The 25708-nt window shown below is 49.6% G+C and overlaps 1 protein-coding gene across 1 annotated transcript in view; it reads left to right on the top strand.

The window, feature by feature from the left end:
- LOC144491434 (glypican-1-like) overlaps nucleotides 1–24432 on the top strand; it is a 220672-nt gene extending 196240 nt beyond the window's left edge. The window contains exons 6-9 of the mRNA XM_078209249.1: nucleotides 4440–4571; nucleotides 6545–6678; nucleotides 19658–19833; nucleotides 22664–24432. Of these exons, the coding sequence (XP_078065375.1) occupies nucleotides 4440–4571; nucleotides 6545–6678; nucleotides 19658–19833; nucleotides 22664–22884 (663 nt within the window). The 3' untranslated portion in view covers nucleotides 22885–24432. The remainder of the gene's footprint in view (nucleotides 1–4439; nucleotides 4572–6544; nucleotides 6679–19657; nucleotides 19834–22663) is intronic.
- Nucleotides 24433–25708: the final 1276 nt, after the last annotated feature.

Genomic DNA, 25708 nt, shown 5'->3' with positions numbered 1-25708 from the left:
GCTGTTTCTATCTCCACAAGATGCTGCCTGACCTGCCTAGCATTTCCAGTACTTTCTGTTTTTATTCCTTTGCTTCAACACTCATGGTGTCTCTTCATCTGCCTGAAGTTTATTTATTATTAGTCACAAGTAAGGCTTACATTAACTCTGAAATGAAGTTACTGTGAAATTCCCCTAGGCCTAGGCCTTTAGGTTGTGGATACCATGACTAAACCTCTCTGCCTCTGTTTCTCTCTTCATTTAAGATGCTTCTTGAAACCTGCCTCCTTGACCAGGTTTTTGGTCACTTGTCCTAATATCTCCTTCTGTAGCTTGGTACCAACATCTGTTTGATAATATTCTGTGAAGCAGCCTGGGGTGTGTTTTGAACTACACAAAAGCTCAATACAAGTTGTTGTTGATCCCAAGTACAATGACCCTTGACATCCTTAAACTGCAATTTGTAAGTAAGATTAACTTGTTCCCTTGATTCCTGGGAAATATGAATGAGATTCTTTTAGACTGAAGAACCACAGAGAGCTTTGTGTAAAAACACCTGCATGTAACATTCACGTTTGAACTTGTACTGTTCCATCTGTTTCTTCATTGTTTTGAGATGTGATTTATAAACCAGCTTAACCTGCTAATTTGACGTTAAAGTGCCTCCTCTAAAGGGAACACTGGGCATTTGGCATTTTTCCTCCCTTTCTTTACACCCACCCTTCCCCTGCCCTAATTTCTGAATGTGGAGATGCCGGCGTTGGACTGGGGTGAACACAGTAATAGTTTTAACAACACCAGGTTAAAGTCCAACAGGTTTATTTGGTAGCAAATACCATTAGCTTTCGGAACGCTGCTCCTTCGTCAGATGGAGTGGAAATCTGCTCTCAAACAGGGCACAGAAACTTGATTTTGTGTCTCTGTGCCCTGTTTGGGACTAGGTATGGGAGCATATTTCCACTCCATCTGGTGAAGGAGCAGCGCTCCGAAAGCTAATGGTATTTGCTACCAAATAAACCTGTTGGACTTTAACCTGGTGTTGTTAAAACTGTTACTAATTTCTGAAGTCACTGCTACTTGCTGAGGCCCTGTTTCATGGCTGTTGCCATCATTTTTCGTGTGTGAGACTGGGCACTGAGTGCTGGAAGTGCATATTCATTTGGAATGTTCAGCATGCCTCTGATCCTGGCCTCACCTGGCAATATCAAAAGAACGGAGGTTTCCCTGGCATGCCGGGCTTGGTAACACCCACTCCTTTACTTTGGCTCCCAATTTATTGCCTGCAGCAACACCAATGTCCAAGCACCACCCAAGAGCCATCTTTAAAAAAATGGCTGCTATGTTTGACTACAATCATTGGACTTCAGAAGCAATTCCTTCATTTCTTTTACAGTTAAAATGAATCATTTTCTCTAGAAAAGGGAAGGCTGAGCACTGACTTGATAGAGGATCTTTAAATTATGAAGGGCTTAGGTAAAGTAGGTGCAGAGAAAATGTTTCTACTTGTGGGATGTCCAGACCTGGAGATTGAGGTCTTGTGGCGCAGTGACTAGCATCCCTGCCCCTGAGCCAGAAGCCCTGGGTTCAAGTCCGACCCAGGACTTGATGGCCAAGGAAGGTGACTTCATAACGCAGTCAAACAGGTTGAGTGTCAATCTATAAATCTTTCCAACATGCCAATGGCTGGTGGTAAGAACAGGAGAGCAACGCATGATGCGGAGTGGTGGCCCTCAAGCTATAAACCCCCGGTGACAAACTAGCAACCTGTTCCTGGAATTACTTGCTATAGAAAATCTGCCTTACTGCATCACTAGGTATGGGAAAAGAATTGGGTTGGAAAATTAGGGGTCATTAATACAGGATGATCACTAACAAACCCAGTAAGAAATCCTGGGGAATCTTCTTTACTCATAGAATAGACTCGCAGAATGTGGAACACATTATCTCACAAAGTAGTTGAGGTGACGAACATAGATTCAACATTGAAGGGGAGGCTAGGTAAGTACATGAGGGAGAAAGGAATGGAAGGCAAAAGCATGCTTGCCTTCATCGGCCGGGACATTGAGTTTAAAAATTGGCAAGTCATGTTGCAGCTTTACAGAATCTAAGTGAGGCCACACTTGGAATATAGTGTTCAATTCTGGTCGCCACACTACCAGAGGATGTGGAGGCTTTGGAGAGGGTACAGAAAAGATTTACCAGGATGTTGCCTGGTATGGAAGGCATTAGCTATGAGCAGAGGTTGAAGAAACTTGGTTTGTTCGCACTGGAACGATGGAGGTTGAGTGGCGACTTGATAGAAGTCTACAAGATTATGAGAGGCATGGACAGAGTGGATAGTCAGAAGCTTTTTCCCAGGGTGGCACAGGTTTAAGGTGCGAGGGGCAAGGTTTAGAGGAGATGTACGAGGCAGATGTTTTACACAGAGAGTAGTGGGTGCCTGGAACTCGTTGCCGGGGAGGTAGTGGAAGCAGATACGGTAGTGACTTTTAAGGGGCGTCTTGACAAATACGTGAATAGGATGGGAATAGAGGGATATGGTCCTGGAAGGATAGGGGGCTTTAGTTCAATCGGACAGCATGATCGGTGCAGGCTTGAAGGGCCGAAGGGCCTGTTCCTGTGCTGCAGTTTTCTTTGTTCTTTGATATTTGATTGGGTTAGATGAAGTATGTGGTTGGGGGGCGGGGCGGGGGGGGGGGGGGGGGGGGGGGGAGGCTAGTATGGAGCACAAAGACCAGCATAGACTACTTGGGCTGAACAGCTGGTCTCTGTAGAAATTGGCTGTAAAAGTAGCTGACAGTTTATGTTCCAGTGTTTCAGCAGCAATGCAGAGGGGAAATTCTGACGTTTTCCTCCTCCATCCATTCCGGAAAAGTTGTCATCATCTCTTTATATTTTGTCTTATCCCATTTTCCCTCAGGAATGCAGTTTGCCATGTAGCTCTCACCTCCCCTCCACCCCTTCCATCCCATGTTCCTCCCCACATCCCCAAGGTTCACCTCCTGGCACAAGTCAACATCGATTGAACTCATTCTGTAAATTTATACTGGGTCCACTTGGGGTCCCATGCAATATTCGGTCCATTTTCCAGGGCTCTACTTTGTCATTTCTCTGCTGCAGATTAATTGCCTGGTAAACCTTTCCATCCGGAAGGGTGGAGGCTTCTGCCACACTTGACATTGTGCTTGGGGTAGGACAAGAAAGGGAACGTAATCTGGTGCTGGGAGCAACTAAATCCCCCTGTAATGAAGAAAGAGGTGAAGGGACCAGGGTTGCTCACATGGTGGGTGAGGGGTGATTTTGGACTCTCTGCCTCTCTTCAACAAGCCCAGCAGTAAGTGCTCCAACCCGTGTCACCTCTCTGCCCTTCATTCACCCCTCCCATATCCGTCTCTTGTGCTGAATTCTTTCTTATCCACTGCTTTTTTAAATTCCTGGTCATTTCTACTAGAGAAGGGATTATCTTGTTAAGCTTTTAAGTAATCACCTCCATTACACTTTCCCCAACCCATTGTCACCGCATGTTTTATCAGGTCCGTAATTAGCTTGCCTCAAACCATTAACAATTAATTGTGCATTTGCTGGAATCCTTTATTGATTTTCTCTGAGCAGTATTTCCCCCGGCTTGTTGGGTTGATGTCGGTGAAACGGGATCAAAAGGAAACCTGAAATGTTGTCCAGACAGGTCCAAAGATACACAGCAGGCCTGCCAACCTATGCAAGAGAGATCACAGGCCCAGTGATAGGACCAAACTGAAGGCAGGAATAGGGAAAACAACAGGACTTGAGGGCAAGGAATCATGTCACAAATGTAATGAGTTTCATTGTCTACAAAATATGGTTTTGACAGAGCTGAATAAAGTCACTGCATCTTCTCAGTAAGGTTGTGAAATTATGTTAGAAAGATCAAAAAAATTAATGAAATTGAAATGGAAGACAAGGATGTAAGAGTTGACTGGAAGGGGAATGGGTACGAAAGGAAGGATGTGGCTGAACTCTGAGCTTGCTTTGGTCAGGAGATTCCTCGCACAAAGAACATATTTTCTTTCTAAAACTTCAGATTAACCAGGACAATCATCCTCCAGAAACTTGAACTCATTCAAAACTCTACTGACTGTGTCCTAACTTGCACCAAGTACCATTCATCCAGAACTCCTGTGTTCGCTGATCAATACTGGCGACTGGACTGGCAATGCTGTTGTTTCTTAAATTCTCATCCTTGTTTTCAAATATCCTTCTCTCTGTCACCTTCTCCATATAAACGGTTATCCATTGGATGATTCTGTTCCATTCAGGCTAACGGGAGAATTTGCTCCCCATTGCTGCGACCATCTCGTGCTAGCAGACGCACCCTGCATCAGTTTATCTATATTAGAAGCAATGCCTGTTGAGTTGTAAGCAGGATAGGTTTGTTTGTTCATTTGGCTGAATTTTCCATTCTTGCTTTGTTTCCTTCACAGGTTCTTCAGGGCTGTGGTAACCTCAAATCAGTGGGCAAAAGATCTGCCGAGGATGATGTAAAAAAACGTGGAAAGTCGTATCCAGTGGAGGAGAAACCAGTCAGTCTCGTTACTCCTCCCATAGACAGATTGGTAGGTACTGGATGACTCGAAGTTTAAGATTCCCATTTCAGTTGAATGTTAACATTGCTAAATTTCTTCAGAAAAATAAATATTTCCAGGAAAGAAAAAGCTGACTTTGACAGTGGGAGCAGCACTGTGAAGCCTGATTATCTGCTTATAGTTTCCAGCACGAGTGGAGTCTTCACTGTGTCTTTGATTCCTCTTGCCCAGCCTGGAGGAGTTGAGGCAAACAGTGTCGCACCCTGTTGACTCAACGGAGATTAAGGTTTGGGCCTAAATCATTAGGCGGGGAGACAGTTGTATAACTGGAGTACTATTCCAGGGTTATGTCACTGGAATACTAATCCAGGGTAATGCTCCAGGGGCCCAGGTTCAAATCCCAAAACAGCAGATGGTGAAATTTGAATTCAATGAAAATCTGGAATTAAAATTCTAATGATGACCATGAAACCATTGTCGATTGTCGTAAAAACCCATATGGTTCACTAATGTCCTGAAATCTGCTGTCCTCTCCTGATCTGGCCTACATGTGACTCCAGGGCCGGAATTATTTGGTGGTTCACGCCAGCGGGACTCTCTGGTCCTGCTGCAGTGAATGGAGATTTGGCTGAGCGCCAGATTCTCTGTCCTTGCTTGCAGCGTAATGGGATGAGAACGACTGCAAAATCCCCGGATCTATAGCAACATGGTTGACTTTTAATTGCCATGGCCTAGCAAGTTGTTCAGTTCAAGGGCAATTAGCAATGGACAACAAATGCTAGCCTAGCCAATGACACCCACAACCCATGAATGAATTTTTAAAAAACTGTGGTCCATGGGACTAATTCCTGAACTGCACAGTGTGTTTAACATTAGTTATCATTGGAGAGCAACCCACCTCTTCCAGACGCCTGGGGCCTTATTATTCTGGGAGGGGGAAGAACACTAAAGCCATCCTGGACATCAAGCTGCACTGATAGGGAAATGACAAACCATGTGTCTATTACAGTGCGACTCCTCTGAAGCTGTCATTTTTGTTAAAAGCGTGGGACAAAGAACACAGACAGAGTCACCAGGACAGCCGTTAACCATTCCATTGTGCTATAGGAACATAAATAATAGGAGAAGGAGGAAGCTATTTGGCCCCTTGAGTCTGCTCTGCCATTCAATAAGATCATGACTGATCAGATTGTGGCCTTAACTCCAATTTCTTGTCTCTGACTAGCCTCCCATCCCCTCCCCCTGCCCCAACAGCACAACCCCTGACTCCTTTGTTGTGCCCTTTGGTACATGATTATGTAGTGCCCCCTGGAGTTTAGGCTCCAACGCAGTCTCCAATGCAGACTTTTCCACTTGGGTCAGCTTAGCTTGATTTGTTGCAAGAAAAATGTAAAGAAAAAGATCGGTTGGCCAACCAACTCTCTTCCATTGTTGCACTGAAGAATGATTCCCACCCAACTGCATCGCAGCACCCACTGTGCGAACAAGATCGGTCTGATGTGAAGTGGTTATCCAAGTCATCTGGATCTTTAATACATTGTTGATTAGGGCAACTGCTTATGATTCGCAGGGAGGAGATTTGCAATAGAAACCCACAGTACAGACGGAGGCCATTCGGCCCATCGAGTCTGCACCGATAACAATCCCACCCAGGCCCTATCCCTGGAATCCCACATATTTACTCCACTAATCCCTCTAACTGGGGACACTAAGGGCAATTGAGCTTGACCAATGCACCTAACCTGCACATCTTTGGACTGTGGGAGGAAACCGGAGCACCCGGAGGAAACCCACGCAGAACATGCAAACTCCACACAGACAGTGACCCAAGCTGGGAATTGAACTTAGGTCCCTGGAACTGAGGCAGCAATGCTAACCACTGTGCCACCGTGCCGCCTGTTTTTGCATTTGCAATAGTGCATTAGCCGGTGTCCATTGGGGGTTTGAGGGTGAAGGTGGTTGTGAGTAAGTGCAAGGTGCATTAATGGCTGGTGTGCTTTCAGGTTACTGAAGTCAAGATGAAGCTTCGAGATGTTAAGGAATTGTGGGTCACACTCCCCAGTGCCCTGTGCAGCGAGAAGGTGACCGCAGGGTCAGTCAACGAGGACAGGTGTTGGAATGGGCAGAGCCGAGGGAGGTAAGATGCTGCTCTCTCAGTCACATTGGATAAAGATGTCCGTGCCCTTTCTACCACAGTAAAGTCCAGTGTGGTTTGGAGCACCCAGGCATAGTTCTTCTATTGGTTAAATACAGCGAATGAGTCTAATAGGATATTTTTTGTTTCATTTTTCCGTCCCTTATCTCTGGAGGGGATTGACGACTGTGAAGGTGCTGGTAGCCTTCCATTTCCTGGGATAATTGGCCTTTCTTTATAAGTGAGCCTAGAAAGTGAGTGACAGCTAGCTACAGCTAGAGGGGTGGTACAGTGGTTAACACTGTGCCTCACAGCACAAGGGACTCGGGTTTAATTCCCAGCTTGTGTCACTGTCTGCAGAATCTTCACCTTTTCCCCGTATCTGCGTGGGTTTCCTCCTGGTGCTCCGTTTTCTCCCACAGTCTGAAAGACGTGCTGGTTAGGTGCATTGGCCATGCTAAATTCTCAGTGTACCCGAACAGGCGCTGGAGTGTGGCGACCAGAGGAATTTCACAGTAACTTCATTGAAGTGTTAATGTAACCTACTTGTGACTAATAAATAAACTTTAAACTATTTGACTGCATGAGGCATGGCACCCAATAAAACACTTGTGTGCTTTGCCCCAGGGATCGCATTGAATCCCTGAGTTCCACTACTCCCCCTTACCAACCTATCAACGTCCTGGGGGTTACCATCAACCAGAAACTGAACTGGGCTATCCATTTAACCACTGTGGCTCCAAGAGCAGGTCAGAAACTAGACATCCTGCGGAGAATAACTCACAGAATCACTCAATACTACCGTGCAGAAGAGGCCCTTCAGCCCATTGAGTCTGCACCGATGCATGAAATGCCCTGACCTGCCCACCTAATCCCACTTGCCAGCACTTGGCCCATAGCCCTGAATGTTATGGCATGCCAAGTACTCATCCAGATACTTTTTAAAGGATGTGAGGCATTCCGCCTCCACCACCCTCCCAGGCACTGCATTCCAGACCCTCACCACCCTCTGAATAAAAAAGTTTTTCCTCAAATCCCCTCTAAACCTCCCACCCCTCACTTTTAACTTTTGTCCCCTCGTAACTGACCCTTCAACTAAGGGGAACAGCTGCTCCCTATCCATCCTGTCCGTGCCCCTTATAATGGCGAACACCTCAATCAGGTGACCCTTCAGTCTTCTCTGCTCCAGAGAAAACAACCCAAGCCTATCCAACCTCTCTTCGTAACTTAAATGTTCCATCCCAGGCAACATCCTGGTGAATCTTCTCTGCACCCCCTCTAGTGCGTTCACGTCCTTCCTATAATGTGGCGACCAGAACTGCACACAGTACTCCAACTGTGGCCTCACCAAAGTTCTATACAACTCCATCATGACCTCTCTGCTTTTGTAATCTATACCCTGATTGATAAAGGCGAATATGCCATATGCCTTTTTCACCACCCTATTAACCTGCCTTTCCACCTTCAGAGATCTATGGACAAACACATGAAGGTCCCTTTGTTCTTCAGAACTTCCCAGTGACAGACCTTTCATAGTATACTTCCTTGTCAAATTACACCTTCCAAAGTGGATCACCTCACACTTTTCAGGGTTAAATTCCATCTGCCACTTATCCGCCCATTTGACCAAACTCGTCTATATCTTCCTGTAATCCAAGACACTCAACCTCACTGTTAACCACCCGGCCAATCTTTGTGTCATTGGCAAACTTACTGATCCTACCCCCCCATAGTCATCTATGTAATTTATATAAATGACGAGCAATAGGGGGCCCAGCACGGATCCCTGTGGTACGCCACTGGTCACTGGCCTCCAATCACTAAAGCAGCCATCTGTCAACACCCTCTGTCTCCTACCACTAAGCCAATTATGAATCCAACTTGTCAGATCACCCTGTAACACATGTGCATTAGCCTTCTTAATAAGTCTCCCATGTGGGACTTTGTCAAAGGCTTTACTGAAATCCATGTAAACTACATCAACTGCACTACCCTCATCCACACACTTCGTTACATGCTCACAAAAGTCAATCAAATTTGTTAGGCATGACCTCCCTCTGACAAAACCACGCTGACTATCCCTGATCAAACCTTGCCTCTCCTCCCACAGTCGGAAAGATGTGCTGGTTAGGTGCATCGGCATGCTAAATTTTCCCTCAGTGTACCTGAACAGGCACTGGAGTGTGGCGACTAGGGGAATTTCACAGTAACTTCATTGCAGTGTTAATGTAAGCCTACTTGTGACTAATAAATCAACTTTAAACTATTCGACTGCATGAGGCATGGCACCCAATATAACACTTGTGTGCTTTGCCCCAGGGATCGCATTGGATCCCTGAGTTCCACAACTCCCTCTTAACAACCTATCAACGTCCTGGGGGTTACCATCAACCAGAAACTGAACTGGGCTATCCATATAACCACTGTGGCTCCAGGAGCAGGTCAGAAACTAGACATCCTGCAGAGAGTAACTCACCTCCTGACTCCTCAGATTCTGTCCACCATCTGCAAGACACAAATCAGGAGTGTATGATAGAATACTCTCCACTTGCGTGGATGGGTGCAGCTCCAACAGCAGTCGAGGAGCTCGACACCATCCAGGACGAAGCAGCCCGCTTGATTGGCACCCAATTTACAAACATTCACTCCCTCCACCAGCATTGCACAGTGCAGCAGTGTGTGCCATCTTCAAGATGCACTGCAAGAACTAAGCAAGGCTCCTTCAGCAGCACCTTCCAAACTCATGAGCGCTGCCACCTAGAAGGACAAGGACAGCAAACACATGAGAACACCACCACCTGGAGGTTCTCTTTCAAGTCACTCCCCATCCTGACTTGTAAATATATCACCATTCCTTCACTGTCGCTGGGTCAAAATCCTGGAACTCCCTCCCTAACAGCAGGTGGGTGTACATACACCACTTAGACTGCAATATTCAAGGAGATAGCTCACCACCACCTTTTTAAGGGGCAATTAGGGATGGGTAGTAAATGCTGACCTAGTCAGCGCCACCCATATCCCAGGAATTTTTTTTAAAAACTCTGCTTTCTGTTCTCTTTGTGACCTCATCCTGCTCTGCCTTGGGTCTCCTCCTCCCAGCCTGATATGTCCCCAAACATTGGGCTGCCCCTTGGTCCCTCACTCCCTCCACTTCACCATCTATAATCGCTCAATCAGCCACTGCACTCCCCCCCACCCCCAGGAATTCCCAAACCCTCAGTGTCCTTACCATGCCACCTCCCACCTCACCTTCAAGTACCCTCTCTCTGTACCCATCTCCTTTTCCCCATTCTCCCCCCGCTTACTTTCCAATAATTTTCCTATTGTTGTGAGGCGCCCTGTTGCAAATGACCAGCAGTGCTGGGGAAATGACAACTGAATTGCAATCCTCCAATCAAAACAACTATGAGGGTGGAATGAGAATCTCTGAGGTGTTTTTTTTGCTTTGGCCATCATGGGCACATGTTGGGAAATCTAATGTCCAGAATCTGTTAGCTCACAAGTGGACGATGTGTGGTTCCTTCCTGTAACACAAAAATCTTGCCTTTTACTATTTTGCTGAATTATACACCTCATTTCTCTAAGTTCTGCACTGGACACCAACAGTGTTTGGTACCCGATTGTGAGCAGTGTTCAAAGTGAACACCAACCCTTAAATGCCTGGGCTCATCTAGCTAAAACATGTTTGCCTACTCCTTCAGGAGCTGAGCCTAATTAAAGGGCCCCAACCACAATAGCTAGAATCAGCTGACCTGGAATGTACTGCAGATTGAAGCTGGGATTTCCTGATTCCTTCCATAGTTGAGGAGCAAATTAACCCATTGTGCCATCAGGGTGAGCTGGTATTTATCCCTCACCCAATGTGGTGGTAAGATCCTACTGAAAGCCAGGAGGTAATGACTGGGTATCCAGCGCCTGATCTAAAGCAGGCTGTAAATGAATGCCAACAGTTTATGCCAGCAGAAATGGCACACACAGTGTGAAAAGAAGACTTGCAGATGAATTGGATACATTCATGGAATGCATTTAATGATTGCACATTGTATCTTCCATTTCAATGATTTCGCAGAAAAGCACAACTTTATTTTGCACCCTTTCTACAAGCTCGAAGAATTCAAATCCAGTTTTTGTAACTAATCCTCATACACTTGGTCCTGCTAACTAATGGTGTGCTCTATGCCCTAATTGGCTTGGGTAACCCGCTGTATCCAGAAGGCCTTGCATTGGCATGTCCCCATTATGCCCAATCACTGTGTTTTCTGGGTTTTGGGCTTTCTGCAGTCTCCATACTGCTTTACATGGTCTCCGTTTCCCCATTTTCTGACATGTTTCAAGTGGCTTCCAAGTTGGGAGCAGGGACGAATGGGGGAGTGAGTTTTTTTAGTAGGGGAAGAATAATACAGAATCAGAGAAAATACCTCTGAAATTTTAACAAGCAAAAGCAAAGACAGAATATTTGAAAAGAGGGTTGAAGGTACAGCCAGTGGGAAAGGACTTTAGGAATCTTCTCCAATCCTTTGAGGGATGTGGTGAGGCACTAGGATTTTGGGAGAGGTGGGGATGGGTGGAGTTGGGAGGGTGGTGAGTGCTTGCGTCTGATGGTAGACAAACAAGCAGAGTCGGAGAGCAGCTGCCGCAAATAAAGTTCTCAAGCTGGTGGGGACCATTTAGGGAGGGTTAATGCACTGGGGTAAAAGGAGTTTGAATGCTGTTCTGATAAACTGATATACCTGAAAAGATATGGACTACAGAACTTTGAAAAGGGAGGCAGGGAGCACTGATAAGCCAAGGGTTAACAAGCCCTTCATGAATAACAATAAAAATGGTTAGCATTGCGTTGCTGTATTAATATATCAAATGAACACACTTTTGCACTAACTCTGAGGGCCTGATTTTACCAAAACGGGCGCGAAATCACGGTAAAGTTGGGCGTTGGGCCTATACCGCGATCTGCACCCGATTCCGAGCAGATCTCGGCTTTACCGACACCCGATTCGGGCGCTGGTCCAGCCCGTGCCCGAATCGGGCGGCCCGACGATTTAAATGCATTTGCATACATTTAAATCAACTTAATGAACCACATGCCCAACTCTACCACCAAATCCCACTTTACCGTCTTCTGGCCCGATCCGCGTCCGCGCTGTTACCGACCTGCAAGCAATAAAAGTCTGAAGTCGCCGCTGCAGCCTCCGAAAAGCGGGGTCAGAGACTGCAACAGCTCCCTGACCCAGGTCATCCTCTGGTCGGGGCAGGAGGGGAATGGGAGGAGGAGAGGGGGTGTGACGTTTCATCCCCTGGGCGGGGGGGCGGGGGGGGGGGGGGGGGGGGAGGCGGTGTGACCGATCATCCCCTGGGGGGGTGGAGAGGGGGTGTGACGTATCATCCCCTGGGGGGGGGCAGGGGGTGTGACGTCTCATCCTCTGGTCGGGGGGGTTCCGCTGCCTGTCTGCGGCCGATCCCTCCTGGCACCATCACTGGTTCACTACCAGCCACAGCCATCTCTCCCGCTCTCTCGCACCTGCAGGGGAGAGTAATCTGTGGCTGGTAGTGTCCCAGTGATGGTGCCAGGAGGGATCGGCTGCAGACTGGCAGCGGAACCCCCCCCGACCAGAGGATGATACGTCACACCCTCTCTCCTCCCCCCCCCCCCCCCCCACCCCCCTCCCCAGGGGATGATACGTCACACCCCCTCGCCACCCCTTCCCCCAGGGGATGATCGGTCCCACCCCCCCCGACCAGAGGATAAACGTCAGAGAGCCGCTCTCTCCGCTTTCTGCGGGTTCACTGAGATTGTTTTTGAACTGCGCATGCGCAGTTCAGAGCTCCGATCGGTCCGCCAGCGCTAAGCCCCACCCACAGCGCGGATCGGACCGGAGCCGGCAAAACGCATATGGGCGCGCTGGAAAGAGGATTCCAGGCGCGGATCTATTTGACGCCCAGATCCGGCACTTAGACTCAAAATGGTAAAATTCCCCCCTGAGTGTTGTTTTACCTCTGGGTGTGTTTTAAGTGCAGTACCAAATTGATGAGATGCGAGAGGAAAGGTTTCATTTCTGTGTTGTCTACTTTTATACCCAGGAGATAAGAATGTCCCGCTATCACTCATCAAATTCTCTCTTCATCTCGTACATCTCAGTTCTTTGTAGATGAATTGTTTCATTTCTGTTTTCTGTCTGGAATAAGGGTAGGCCATTCAGCTCTTTGGAGCTGCTGCAACAAGCAATTAAATCATGGCTGATCTGTACCTCAGCTCCATTTTGCTGCATTTGCTCCATGGAAGTCAGTGCGATGAAACCTGTCCTGACTGAGCCTCCAGAGCTGGGAGTCTTAACAAGTGTTTGATGTTCACAAGTTGAGTACACCAGGTGACTTGGGTTTGGAAGAGTGTTTTGCAGTTGAGAGCAGTGACTTAAGCCAGCAGTTATAGGCTTTTAATGGTGTCAAGAATCAATACCCTGATCAATCAAAATTCAAATAGTTCCTACTTTTGGCAGTTGACTTCATGACTGAGCTAAATTAGCTTATCAGCCCGAGCGACTGGTCAAACCTTTAAGTCTTGGGAGGGTTGTAAGTGTGTGTTTGTGGGTCAGCGGGGAGGTAATTAGCACTGAAGAAGAGCAGATGTTTTATCGAGGTCACTAGGGCAGGATTGATTGCATGGGTTGTCATGCAGCAGTTAGCAAGTGGTAACCAGGATACGTAACTCCAAATTTCTGCAGCGGATTTTCTGTGTGAGTGACCCCACAAAGAATTTCTTCTGTTTGCTTGGGATGTGGGTGAAGTATGATCCTTTGGAGAATGGTGGAGAGCGTTAGATAAACCTCCTCAAGTTTTTCCTTAAATTAGCTTGGGATAATACCAATATTTAATTTGGAATGAGGTGTCTTTATGTAGAACATTTCCTCGGTACATGGGTGAAATAAGTAGAGATCATGATTGGGTAGTTTGAACATAGTCTACAGAAAGAGCCACCTCTTTTGACCAAGTGTCTTCTCTGTTGGTCGACGCTTTTTTTTACACTTGGTGAACTATTAGGCAAGTCGCCTAATTTGAAAGGTTCATTATTCAGGCTATTAGAAATTTGGGGCCTGCTCTTCCTTGTCATTTCTCATCCCTTTTGCCTCTAAGCCTCTATTTGCAGCCTGCCTAACTGTGAATTAATAACTGGCCTGGGATTCATGTGTTCCTTCTCTGTTTCCAGTTGTCTGGCAAGAGTAAGGGGATGTCACTATAGGCAGGGCAATCCCAGCCTCCACAGGCAATGAATGAAAGCACCCTATCAAACTGAAATTATATTCATAGAACTATGGATTGCTTTCAAAACTGCCAAACGCGGGGTGATTGAAATTGGGGCCTTGCTGTGTTTGGGTTATCAGTGCAGATCTACATCCCAGCTTTCTGATGGCTAATATTCCTGAGATCGACTCCCTTGAGTTAGTGAAAAGGCCCGTCGCAAACTGTGGGGCCTAAATTGGAGTTGCTGCGTACTTGACTGTTTTCAAGTTGGCGCTTGGATAGTCAGAGAGCTTTGTATGGTGTCCAGCTGCATTATTGGATGCTAGTAGTCTCATGGCTTTATGTTAAGTCAGCAGCTCCTGTATCAAAAATGATGCTGTGTGTGCACACGTCTGATTTTTTTCTTTGTCCCTCTCAATTGGATTTGTAATTTTATAAAAAGGGCCTTTTAAGAATTCTATGGGTTTCATGATGATAAACAAGGTGCTGTCTAATGGCAGAATCCAACCAGGCAGCATAAGGATACACTGTGCCCCTGAGGATTGCTAGAGTGTGTGATGCTGATCTTGTTAGGGAGCAACAAATGGACTTTCTCCTGCAACAGGCCATCTGATGAAATTTTTTCCTTATTGATTATTGTGCTGAAAAATCACCCAAAGGGAACTGTGTGGCTTTAAGTAATGGGAATGTGTTTTTTTTTAAAAGAAAATAATGGAAATTTATCGTTTGAGTGGTTTTCTAATTAAAAATGTTATCGACTGAATTCCTGAGCTTGTGTACAGAGATTGGGGCTCAGAGCTATTAAGTGCTGTATTAGATTGCTCAATCTATATCTCAACAGTGGTGGTATTTATCCAGGCTGAGCAGATTTGGTTTCCCCTCCCTGAACCGCAGTGTGTTGCTGTTGCGTAGCAGCTGTCTTCACAGACATGTAATGTACACCGGATTGGGTTGTGTGACAAGGCAATGGAACAATGTAAATACCAACCTCGGCATCTGCTGGGCCAAGGGTTTCAGGGAAAATTATGGTGCTATTGTGTGCGTGTGCGGGCATGCTCATGTCAGCACTTGTGAGCATGTGTGTCAGAACCTTATCTTGGGCTCCTCCATCATGTGAGGTTTAGCAGCAGTGGCGCTGGGCAAACTTAACTTTGCCAGTGTCAATTCAGTGTTTTCACATGCCACATATCAGGGCACCATAGCTATATAAAACCAAGAAGGGTGCAGTTTCCATTCCTGGACTGTGCATCATTGGCGGGGCACAATGATCAAGCCTCCCTACACTCGAAACTGAGAGGGAATAACATGATCAAACAGAGTTCTTGATCCTTCCTGAACAGAGGCTACTCTTCATGTGTGTTCCGAAAGATTGGCCGGCTCAAGAGATTGGGAGGGGTGAGGGTTGTGAGGGGTGTTGCAGTGCGAATGCAAAGTATTTGGGAATCTGTAGCGGCACAGTGGTTAGCACTGCTGCCTCACAGTGCCTGGGACCCGGGTTCAATTCCGGCCTTGGGTCACTGTCTGTTTGGAGTTTGCACATTCTCCTCGTGTCTGCGTGGGTTTCCTCTGGGTGCTCCGGTTTTCTCCCACAGTCCAAAGATGTGTGGATTAGGTTGATTGGCTATGTTGTATTGATCCTAGTGTCAGGGAATTAGCAGGGTAAATATGTGGAGTTACGGGAATAGGGCCTGGGTGGGATTGGGGTCAGTGTAGACTTGATGGGCCGAATGGCCTCCTTCTGCACTCTAGGGTTTCTATGATTCTATGAATGGAGAGGGGTGGACTGTCTACTGAATGGAGTTAGGCAACCAATTTAATTAATGAACAGTTCATTCGGGTCAATTCTTTGGGGCTATCATATTTTTGTCGAACCCCACCTTTGGCCATATGGGGAGGCTACCAGCTTCATTGATGAGGCTTCCATGAGTCCACCAGGAAGTGTCATGCCCCAAAGAGGTGAGCTGTGGGAGCAGCCTGCTTGCTTCACTCCTTTGATCTTTAATTTTAAAGATATCCTTCCAGGGTGCCGTTCATGTTGAGGTGCCCTCTCAGACCTGCCTCAGCAGCGTGCCCCTCTGCCAGTAAGAGCTGTTGACCCTCTGATTGGGCTGACAGCATCAACACCATGCCCGCCAACCTGAACAAGATGGCGAGGCCGAAACTGGCCATTTAGGAGGCTGTCTCCAGAAAAATAGCTGAGTGAGTCCTACTGCCAGCAAATGTGGGTGTTGGCACCCCATCGCTGACCACCTTGGCGGACTGAAGCCCGTGGTTAAAAAGCTGCCCTGGGTATCAGCTGGCTATTTGTCAATGTATTGCATCATGGTGAGGGCAGGCATTCTCTTCCCTGTTATCGAAACATGCACTTTCCTGCAGTTGGTAGTGATCCTGACTAATATCTTTCCATTCTGTCTCGCCAAGGGGAGTTGATGCCAAGTGTTGTGTCAGTGTCACTTCCCTTGCTGATATCAGGTTATTCAGGCACTGAGCACAAGACGACCCTCCAGTATGACTTAGTGCCTCACTAGTCTACACATTTAGCAAGTGGCCGATTCGAATGTTGATTTTATCAAAGGTCCCTTTATCACTTTTTAAAATACATGAGAGTTGTTGCTGAGGAGCACACACTACACAATCAAACTTCAAATTAGTTCAAATTGCTATATTTGGGTGAGCTTAATGTGAAGTAGAAAGGTCCAGTTCTCACCCCTGTCCTTTCCCCCTCCCTCTCCCCGCCCCATCCCGCCTCCCTCTCCCCTCCCCCGGCCTCCCTCTCCCCCCCTGCCTCCCTCTCACCCACCGCCTCGCTCTCCCCCCACAACCTCCCTCTCACACCCGCTTCCCTCTCCCCCCGGCCTCCCTCCCCCCGGCTCCCGCTCCCCCCCATCTCCCGCTCCCCTCCCCCCGCCACCCGCTGCCCTCCCCCCCACCTCCCGCTCCCCTCCCCCCGCCTTCTGCACCCCTCCCCCCCGCCTCCAGCTCCCCTCCCCTCGCCTCCCGCTCCCTTTCCCCCGCCTCCCGCTCCCCTCCCCCCGCCTCCAGCTCCCCTCCCCTCGCCTCCCACTCCCCTCCTGCCACCTCAAGCTCCCCTCCACCCGCTCCCCTCCCCCCCGCCTCCCGCTCCCCAACCCCCCGCCTCCAGCTCCCCTCCCCCCCACCTCCCGCTCCCCTCCCCCACCGCCACTCGCTCCCCTACCCCCCGCCTCCCGCTCCCCTCCCCCTGCCGCCCGCTCCCCTCCCCCCCGCCCCCTGCTCCCCTCCCTGCCGCCTCCTGCTCCCCTCTCCCGCTCCCCTCCCCCGCCTCCCGCTCCCCTCCCTCCGCTCCCCTTCCCCCACCTCCCGCTCCCCTCCTTTCCCCCCTCCCCCCGCCTCCCGCTCTCCTCCCCCCTGCCTCTTGCTCCCCTCCCCCCCACTCCCCTCCCCCCGCCTCCCGCTCCTCTCCCCCAGCTCCCGCTTGCCCCCCCGCATCCCACTCCACCCCGCCCCCCTGCTCCACCCCGCCCCCCTGCTCCACCCCACCCCCACTCCACCCCGCCCCCCTGCTCCACCCCACCCCCCGCTCCACCCCGCCCCCTGCTCCACCCCGCCCCCCTGCTCCACCCCACCCCCACTCCACCCCGCCCCCCTGCTCCACCCCACCCCCCGCTCCACCCCGCCCCCTGCTCCACCCCACCCCCACTCCACCCCGCCCCCTCGCTCCAATCCGCCCACCCGCCTCCCCCGCCCCCCCGCTCCACACCGCCCCCCCGCTCCACCCCGCCCCCTGCTCCACCCCACCCCCCACTCCACCCCGCCCCCTCGCTCCAATCCGCCCACCCGCCTCCCCCGCTCCACCCCGCCTCCCCCGCTCCACCCCGCCCCCCCCGCTCCCCACCGCCCCCCTGCTCCACCCCGCCCCCTGCTCCACCCCACCCCCCACTCCACCCCGCCTCCCCCGCTCCACCCCGCCCCCCTGCTCCACCCCACCCCCGCTCCACCCCGCCCCCCTGCTCCACCCCACCCCCACTCCACCCCACCCCCTCGCTCCACCCCACCCCCACTCCACCCCGCCCCCTGCCCCACTCCCACTCCACCCCGCCCCCTCGCTCCACCTCGCCTCCCCTGCGCCCACCCGCTCCACCCCACCCCCCCGCTCTACCCCGCCCCCCGCTCTACCCCGCCCCCCTTGTTCTACCACGCCCTCCCATTCCACTCCACCCCGCCACCCCACCCCCCCGCTCCACCCCGCCCCCCCCGCTCCACCCCACCCCCCCCCACTCCACCCCGCCCCCCCGCTCTACCCCACCCCCTTTGTTCTACCAAGCCCTCCCACTCCACTCCACCCCGCCCCCCCGCTCCACCCCACCCCCCCGCTCCACCCCACCCCCCCGCTCCACCCCGCCCCCCCCGCTCCACCCCACCCCCCCCCACTCCACCCCGCCCCCCCGCTCTACCCCACCCCCTTTGTTCTACCAAGCCCTCCCACTCCACTCCACCCCGCCCCCCCGCTCCACCCCGCCCCCCCGCTCCACCCCACCCCCCGCTCCACCCCGCCCCCCCGCTCCACCCCACCCCCCCGCTCCACCCCGCCCCCCCACTCTACCCCACCCCCCCGCTCCACCCCGCCCCCCCGCTCCACCCCGCCCCCCCGCTCCACCCCACCCCCCCGCTCCACCCCGCCCCCCCGCTCCACCCCACCCCCCCGCTCCACCCCGCCCCCCCACTCTACCCCACCCCCCCGCTCCACCCCGCCCCCCCGCTCCACCCCGCCCCCCCCGCTCCACCCCGCCCCCCCCGCTCTACCCCACCCCCCCGCTCTACCCCGCCCCCCCTGCTCCACCCCGCCCCCTTTGTTCTACCACGCCCTCCCACTCCACTCCACCCCGCCCCCCACTTCACCTCGCCCCCCCGCTCCACCCTGCCCCCCCGCTCCACCCTTCCTCCCTTTCCACCGCACCCCCCCACTCCACCCCACCCCCTGCTCTACCCCACCCCCCTTGTTCTACCATGCCCTCCCGCTCCACCCCACCCCCCCCCTGCTCCACCCCGCCCCCCCGCTCCACCCCACCCTCCCGCTCCACCCCACCCCCCCTCTGCTCCACCCCGCCCCCCCGCTCCACCCCACCCTCCCGCTCCAGCCCTCCACCCCGCCCTCCCCTGCCTCCCTGCTCCAACCCGCTCCACCCCGCCTCTCCCGCTCCACCCCGCCCTCCCCTGCCTCCCTGCTCCAGCACGCCTCTCCCGCTCCACTCCGCCCTCCCCGCACCACCCCGACCCCCCAGCCTCCCCCCGTCACCCCGCTCCCCCCCGCCACCCCACTCCCCCACCCGCTCGCTCCCCCCTGCCAACCCGCTCCCCCCGCCACCCTGCTCCCCCCCCGGCACCCCGCTCCCCCGCCCGCTCGCTCCCCCCCGCCCTCTGTTCCACGCTCCCCCTGCTCCCCTATCACTCCCTCCGCTCCCCTGTCACCGCCCCTCCTCCCCTGTCACCCTTTCTCTCCCCTGTCACCCCCCTGCTCCCCTGTCACCGCTCCCCTGTCACCCCTCCCCGCTCCCCTGTCACCCCCCCGCTCCCCTGTCACCCCCCGCTCCCATGTCACCCCCCCGCTCTCCTTCACCCCTCCCCGCTCCCCTGTCACCCCCCCTGCTCCCTTCTTCCCCCCCCCCTCCCCCCACCGCCCACTTCCCTTTTCCTCTCCCACTGCCGCCTCACCCTCTTCTGCGCACATTATGGACTAATGCTTGTCAACTCTCATCACACCTGACAGGTACCTCCCAGAGGTTATGGCAAATGGATTAGCCAATCAGATTAATAATCCAGAGGTTGAGGTTGATATCACCAAACCGGACATGACCATTCGCCAGCAGATCATGCAACTGCGGATAATGACCAATCGACTGCGGAATGCCTACAATGGGAATGACGTGGATTTTCAGGACACGAGTGAGTACCTGGTTTTACCCGGTGTGAATGCGTTTGTGCTTACTGATGTGAAAGATATTACATGTTAAGGAGAGGCTCAGTCCAGTCACTCAGTCTCTGGGATACTATGGATCGGGGTTGATGTTTAATCCACTTGAGATTTTCCTATTAATGATCTTCTTGCTCCTTCCTCATAATATTTTTATGCTACTTTCCTTCCTCTTCTGTTACTCATCCATACCATTCCTTCCCAGACCACACTCCCCCTCCTCATTTTTTGTTCCCTTCCTCTTTTTCGTGTTCTGTCCCCTTGTCCTCTTTGCCTCTTCAGTCTCATCTTGCCTTCTATCTTTTTTTTCCTCGGTCGCGATTTCCAGCTGTTTTTCCCACTATCCCGATTATCCCTCCTTCTGCTTCAGTCTAGCACTGAGACCATTCTCACATTTGCAGGTTCTCTCTTGACACTTTATTGCAAATAACACTTAGTTCACATGAACTGAAACTCACATCCTTATGCCCTGACGAAAGAATCAAATAAATAAATAAAAATAGATCCCAGATTTTTGCGGCATCCACTATGGGAGTTCATGGGAGGATATCCATCTTATTTATCTTAAACCTTCAATTAAGCTGAAAATGCCACATCACCAGACCAGTGAACACTGGCAAAAATTGATGGTCAGACTTATTTACAAGCTAAATAATGGAGAGGGCTGTTAACTGGATCCACGCTGGTTGGTGAAGTTAAAATTAAGACACAGCAGATTTCTTTGTTGGAAAGGGTTTATTGACTTAAGCAATGGGGTAATGGTACTGTCACAGGACTCAAATTCTAGAGAACTAGGGGAATGCTCTGGGGACCCAAGTTCAAAACCCACCATAACAGCACGTAAAATTTGAATTGAATAAAAATCTGGAATTTAAGAAAAGTCTAATGGTGACCATGAAACCATTGTTGATCGTCTTAAAAACCCATCTGGTTCACTTAATGTCCTTTTTAAAAAAAATGAAATCTTCTGTCCTTACCTGATCTGGCCAGATGTTACTCCAGACCCACAGCAACTGCCATGGTCTGTTAGGTTAACTCTGCCCTAGGAATACTAAGGGCTGCAAATCGCATGATACATCACCTCCTGAATCTGATGCAAACTCTAAAAAATACTATTTCATATTGATCACATTTTTATGTCAATGTTTTCCATTCTAAATTTGTGCGCTGACTTGGCTAATGGAAGTTGCCTCTAAATATTTCACACTATAGTTATACCCTCCTGCCACTGGCAGCGCTGCGGTGCCTATGTCTAACCTGTATGTTAGACATAATGCATCAGATTCAGGAGGTGGTATATCTTGCGATTTGCAGCCCTTAGTATTCTTATGGCAGAGTTAACCTAACAGACCATGGTAATGGGAGATATTAGTGAAAGATGTCTAACATCTCTATGTCTAACATCTCCTAACCTGTACTGTTCTCCAGCTAACCTCACTGCCCTGCTTTCCAAATTACTGTCTGTTTTGACACTACCTTCACCCTGTACTTGCTAACCTGCATTTTCTCCTGGCCCATCATGCCTCACCTTTAAAATTGCCTCCTTATCTCCAAGTCCCTCCAAGGCCTCAGCCCCCGCCCTCCCCCCCTCTTAAATGGCAACCAGGGATGGGCAATAAATGTTGGCCCCATCAGCAATGCCCACATCCCATGAAAGAATTAAAAATTCCACCAGTCTCCCAGCTGTCCCCTTTTATAGGTGTACAAATACCTATCACCAATGTATTTGCCATTAAACCTTAACAATGTGATTAATAGGACATTGACAAGGGATATATGCAGGAAGTGGAAGCAAAACTCCTTCAAACAACTAAAAAAAATCAGATCACATGAAGTTAAGTTACTTTCTTTCGAATGTATCTCTTCCATTTGATAATATACCTGCAGTGTGAATTTGGATGAGGAACATAGTGACAATTTCCAGTCCACAATGTTCAGGTCTCCTGTTTGAGCTAAAATTGAGATGTACTGCCATGGGAATTATTTGAAAGCTTTGAACTTTGCACTTGGGTGTTAAGATCTAATATTAATGCCATATTCCTGCACTTCAATGGTTCAGTGATTAGATTAATTGAATTAATCTAAGCTGTGGACTGTTGAACTATTTCTGTTGACATTTCAGACTGTCAGTTCTGACTATCTGACAACTTTTGGCATAATTAATTAAGGAACGGTAATACCAACAAAGTCCCTCTTTCACTAATATCTCCCATTACCATGGTCTGTTAGGTTAACTCTGCCATAAGAATACTAAGGGCTGCAAATCACAAGATATACCACCTCCTGAATCTGATGCAAACTCTAAAAAATGTTATTTCATATTGATCACACTTTTATGTCAACGTTTTCCATTCTAAATTTGTGCGCTGACTTGGCTAATGGAAGTTGCCTCTGTAAACATTTCATGCCACTGGTAGTGCTGCAGTGCCTACGTTTTACATCTCCTAACCTGTACTATTCTCCAGCTAACCTCATGCCCCGCTTTCCCAATTACTGTCTGTTTTGACAATTCCTTCACCCCTGTGCTTACTGACCTGCATCATCTCCTGGCCCATCATGCCTCACATTTAAAATTGCCTCCTTATTTTCAAGTCCCTCCAAGGCCTCAGCCACCCCCTCCCCCCATCGCTGTAACCTACATCAGCATTACTTCCTCCAACCCCAAAGCTCCTCCAATTCTGGCCTTCTGCACGTCCCTTTTTTTTTTTCGCTCTGTGATTGACAAAGTTGGGAGTATGGCTGGACTCGGGACTGGGAGTATAAGGTACTCTTTTGTATTAACACATTTGAATTTCCCCACAGGTGATGATAGCAGTGGATCGGGAAGCGGAGATTCTTGCTCAGAGGATGGCTGTGGCAGGAGGAGGTTCATCAACCCTGCAACCAGGTCACCCATTGTCTATGCCATCCCAGAAATGAGCGGGAAATCTGATCTGGGAAGTGGGTGTAATGCCCTGCGATGCTCAGGCACCTTCTTCCACCTGTTGGCTTTGGCCCTCACCCTGCCATTTTTCTGTCGGTAGAATTCTTCATGGGGCACAAGAGAGAGAGACTGAGGCAAACCTTTGCCAAAAAGGACAAGTGTTTTGTTTAACTTTGCAACAGAAATAAAAGAATCTTATGGCTATTTGTAAATTCTGGCGGTGCTGGAGGTGAATATACTTTGGATCTTTGAACACTTTGGGGAGGGGAGTTTCCTCTGTGCAGTCAGAGGAGGTCCCAGTGCTTTTCAAGCCAAATTTTTCTTCTTCACCTTTGGGACATTTGGTCAACCCGTTCTCAACACAACACAAACACAGGCTCCCACTGGGAGATTTCTGTGTATAGAAAGGCTAATAATTAAAAATATCCTGAGGCTGAGATTGAACTCTTCTTGAAGGTAAACATGCCAGCAAAGTATTATCTGGTACACCATTGTACAACGACAGTACAGGCACCCACAGGGATGTCGTGTTGGATGTTATCCTATGAGTCCAGATCAGTTGCATCATTGTGGAATACTAGGATCAGTCTCCCTGGAGATTTATTTTCCCCAATAGCAAGGCTATTTGGTTCTTCTTAGCCTGTAGTATATGAAGCGTTGGTATAATTGTTTGTGAAATGTCCTTATCGCGAGGGTCTCTTTCTCATGTTACGCCTTTGAAAGCAAAATGGCGGTCGATATTTCTCAAAGGCTCAGAGAGTGACTGATGCTACTTGTACTGTTGTTAATGCTGCACTGTCAAGTGGTAGAGATTGCGATTTTAAGTTGGGGGTGGAATGGGGGTGTAGATAGGATGAGAGTGAGAAGTTACCTTCTCCTGGAGTTAAAACTTTTTTTAAAAATTGGATAATTGAGAACGCCCTCCTAGTAACTGTGACATGCATGTCTCCTCATTGGCACAGACAGGAGTCTCCTGCTGTCTTAAGCAAGCAGGTTACTTGTATTCATTTTTGTTTCAACAGAAGGGTTAATGGAAAGATAGAATAAGCAGAGGAGAAGCTTTTAAAAGAGAAAAATGATTACAAGCACACAAAAAGCCAACTTCAAGCTGCACCGGGGCAGCCAATCAAAATTCAACAGCAAGTGCACAGGAGGACGATGGATAAAATGGCCCCTTTGCTTTCTGGTTCTTGAATTTTGAACATGCTGAAAGAACAAGGTCAATAAATGGGTGTAGTGATGGTGGTGGGGCTGATAAAAGGGAATGGGCCTTAGATCAGATACCTTATGTATTGTTGTCCATGATGTGGTAGAGGTGTAGCAGCATTGTTGTGTTTTTAAAATATGGCGACCATTTTGAGCTCAAAAGACAACAGCCAATAGAGGCATTCAGAGATAGGAATGCTAGGAAATGTTGGGTCTGAAAAGGTTGGTCACTGCCTTTGAACTGCAATAATTAAAAAAGGAAAAAATAAGTAAGATGCATTGCTTGAAAAGACATAAACAGGATATCTCACCAGTGGGTCAGGGCTGGTTTTGTTGTGGTGATAGTGAGCTGGCTGTGGGACACCTGTTCAGCTTCCTAGTTCTACCCATGCATTCGAGGAATTAATTTTGTCCTCAACATTGCCTATATGCATTTGCTTTCAAAACAAAATTAAAAAATCAAAATTGCACTTGAAAATAGCTTGCTAACCTCCAATTTATTTCCATTAGCTCTTTTTTTAACATTTCTAATTTCCTGTTTAACATTTCAGTTCAAGCCTAATACATACCTATCTCTCCCAACCAAAAGTAATTCCAATCTTATGTAAAGTAAGTAATTAAACATTTCCTCCAACAATGATTTGATGTAACAGTGGATATTCTTGTTTCTCACCCAGTGGTGACCTGAGTAACCTCGCAACTATCACCCTTCAGCCAGCGGTGACACTGGGTGGCTCTTCACTACCTTACCCAGTGGTGACCCTGGATAACCCTTCACCCAGTGGTGACCCTGGATAACCCCTCACCCAGTGGTGACCCTGGATAGCCCCTCCCCCAGTGGTGACCCTGGATAGCCCCTCCCCCAGTGGTGACCCTGGATAGCCCCTCACCCAGTGGTGACCCTGGATAACCCCTCACCCAGTGGTGACCCTGGATAACCCCTCACCCAGTGGTGACCCTGGATAACCCCTCACCCAGTGGTGACCCTGGATAACCCCTCACTCAGTGGTGACCCTGGATAACCCCTCGCCCAGTGGTGACTCTGGATAGCCCCTCGCCCAGTGGTGACCCTGGATAACCTCTCGCCCCGTGGTGACCCTGGATAACCTCTCGCCCCGTGGTGACCCTGGATAACCTCTCGCCCAGTGGTGACCCTGGATAACCTCTCGCCCCGTGGTGACCCTGGATAACCTCTCGCCCCGTGGTGACCCTGGATAACCTCTCGCCCCGTGGTGACCCTGGATAACCTCTCGCCCCGTGGTGACCCTGGATAACCTCATATCCAATGGTGATACAGATTATGCTCTCAGCTACCCCCCCACCCTATGGACAATTTTGCTCATTTTACAGAAAGTAATCTTTATGGTGTCCTAATACCATTTGCTTATGGGCCTCCCTCAAACAAAACCTGATTTTATTTTTAAACAGGTACATTTTCTATTTTGCTAGGTCGCAGATGTCACACGGTAGCTTTCTTTATTCACATTTTGAAATTACTGAGTTTTTACTCAGTTATTCTTCATGACATGCTAAATAAAAAAAGGCCATAACAAAGTCGAATATATTGCCGGCTTAAAATAGAAGCTATCTGTCAGGACCTGACAGATTTGCAAAGATTGCCACTTTCAAACTTTGTTCAAATCATCCAAGTCTTCTCCGAATATTTCATTTATTAACAGCTGTTTTGTTATTCCTCTGCCTTCAATCTCTTCAATCTT

This window comes from Mustelus asterias, chromosome 3, assembly GCF_964213995.1.
Source record: "Mustelus asterias chromosome 3, sMusAst1.hap1.1, whole genome shotgun sequence".
Taxonomy (NCBI): Eukaryota; Metazoa; Chordata; class Chondrichthyes; order Carcharhiniformes; family Triakidae; genus Mustelus; species Mustelus asterias.
The sequence above is the reverse complement of the archived record's forward strand: the minus strand, read 5'-3'. Positions and strand labels throughout refer to the sequence as shown.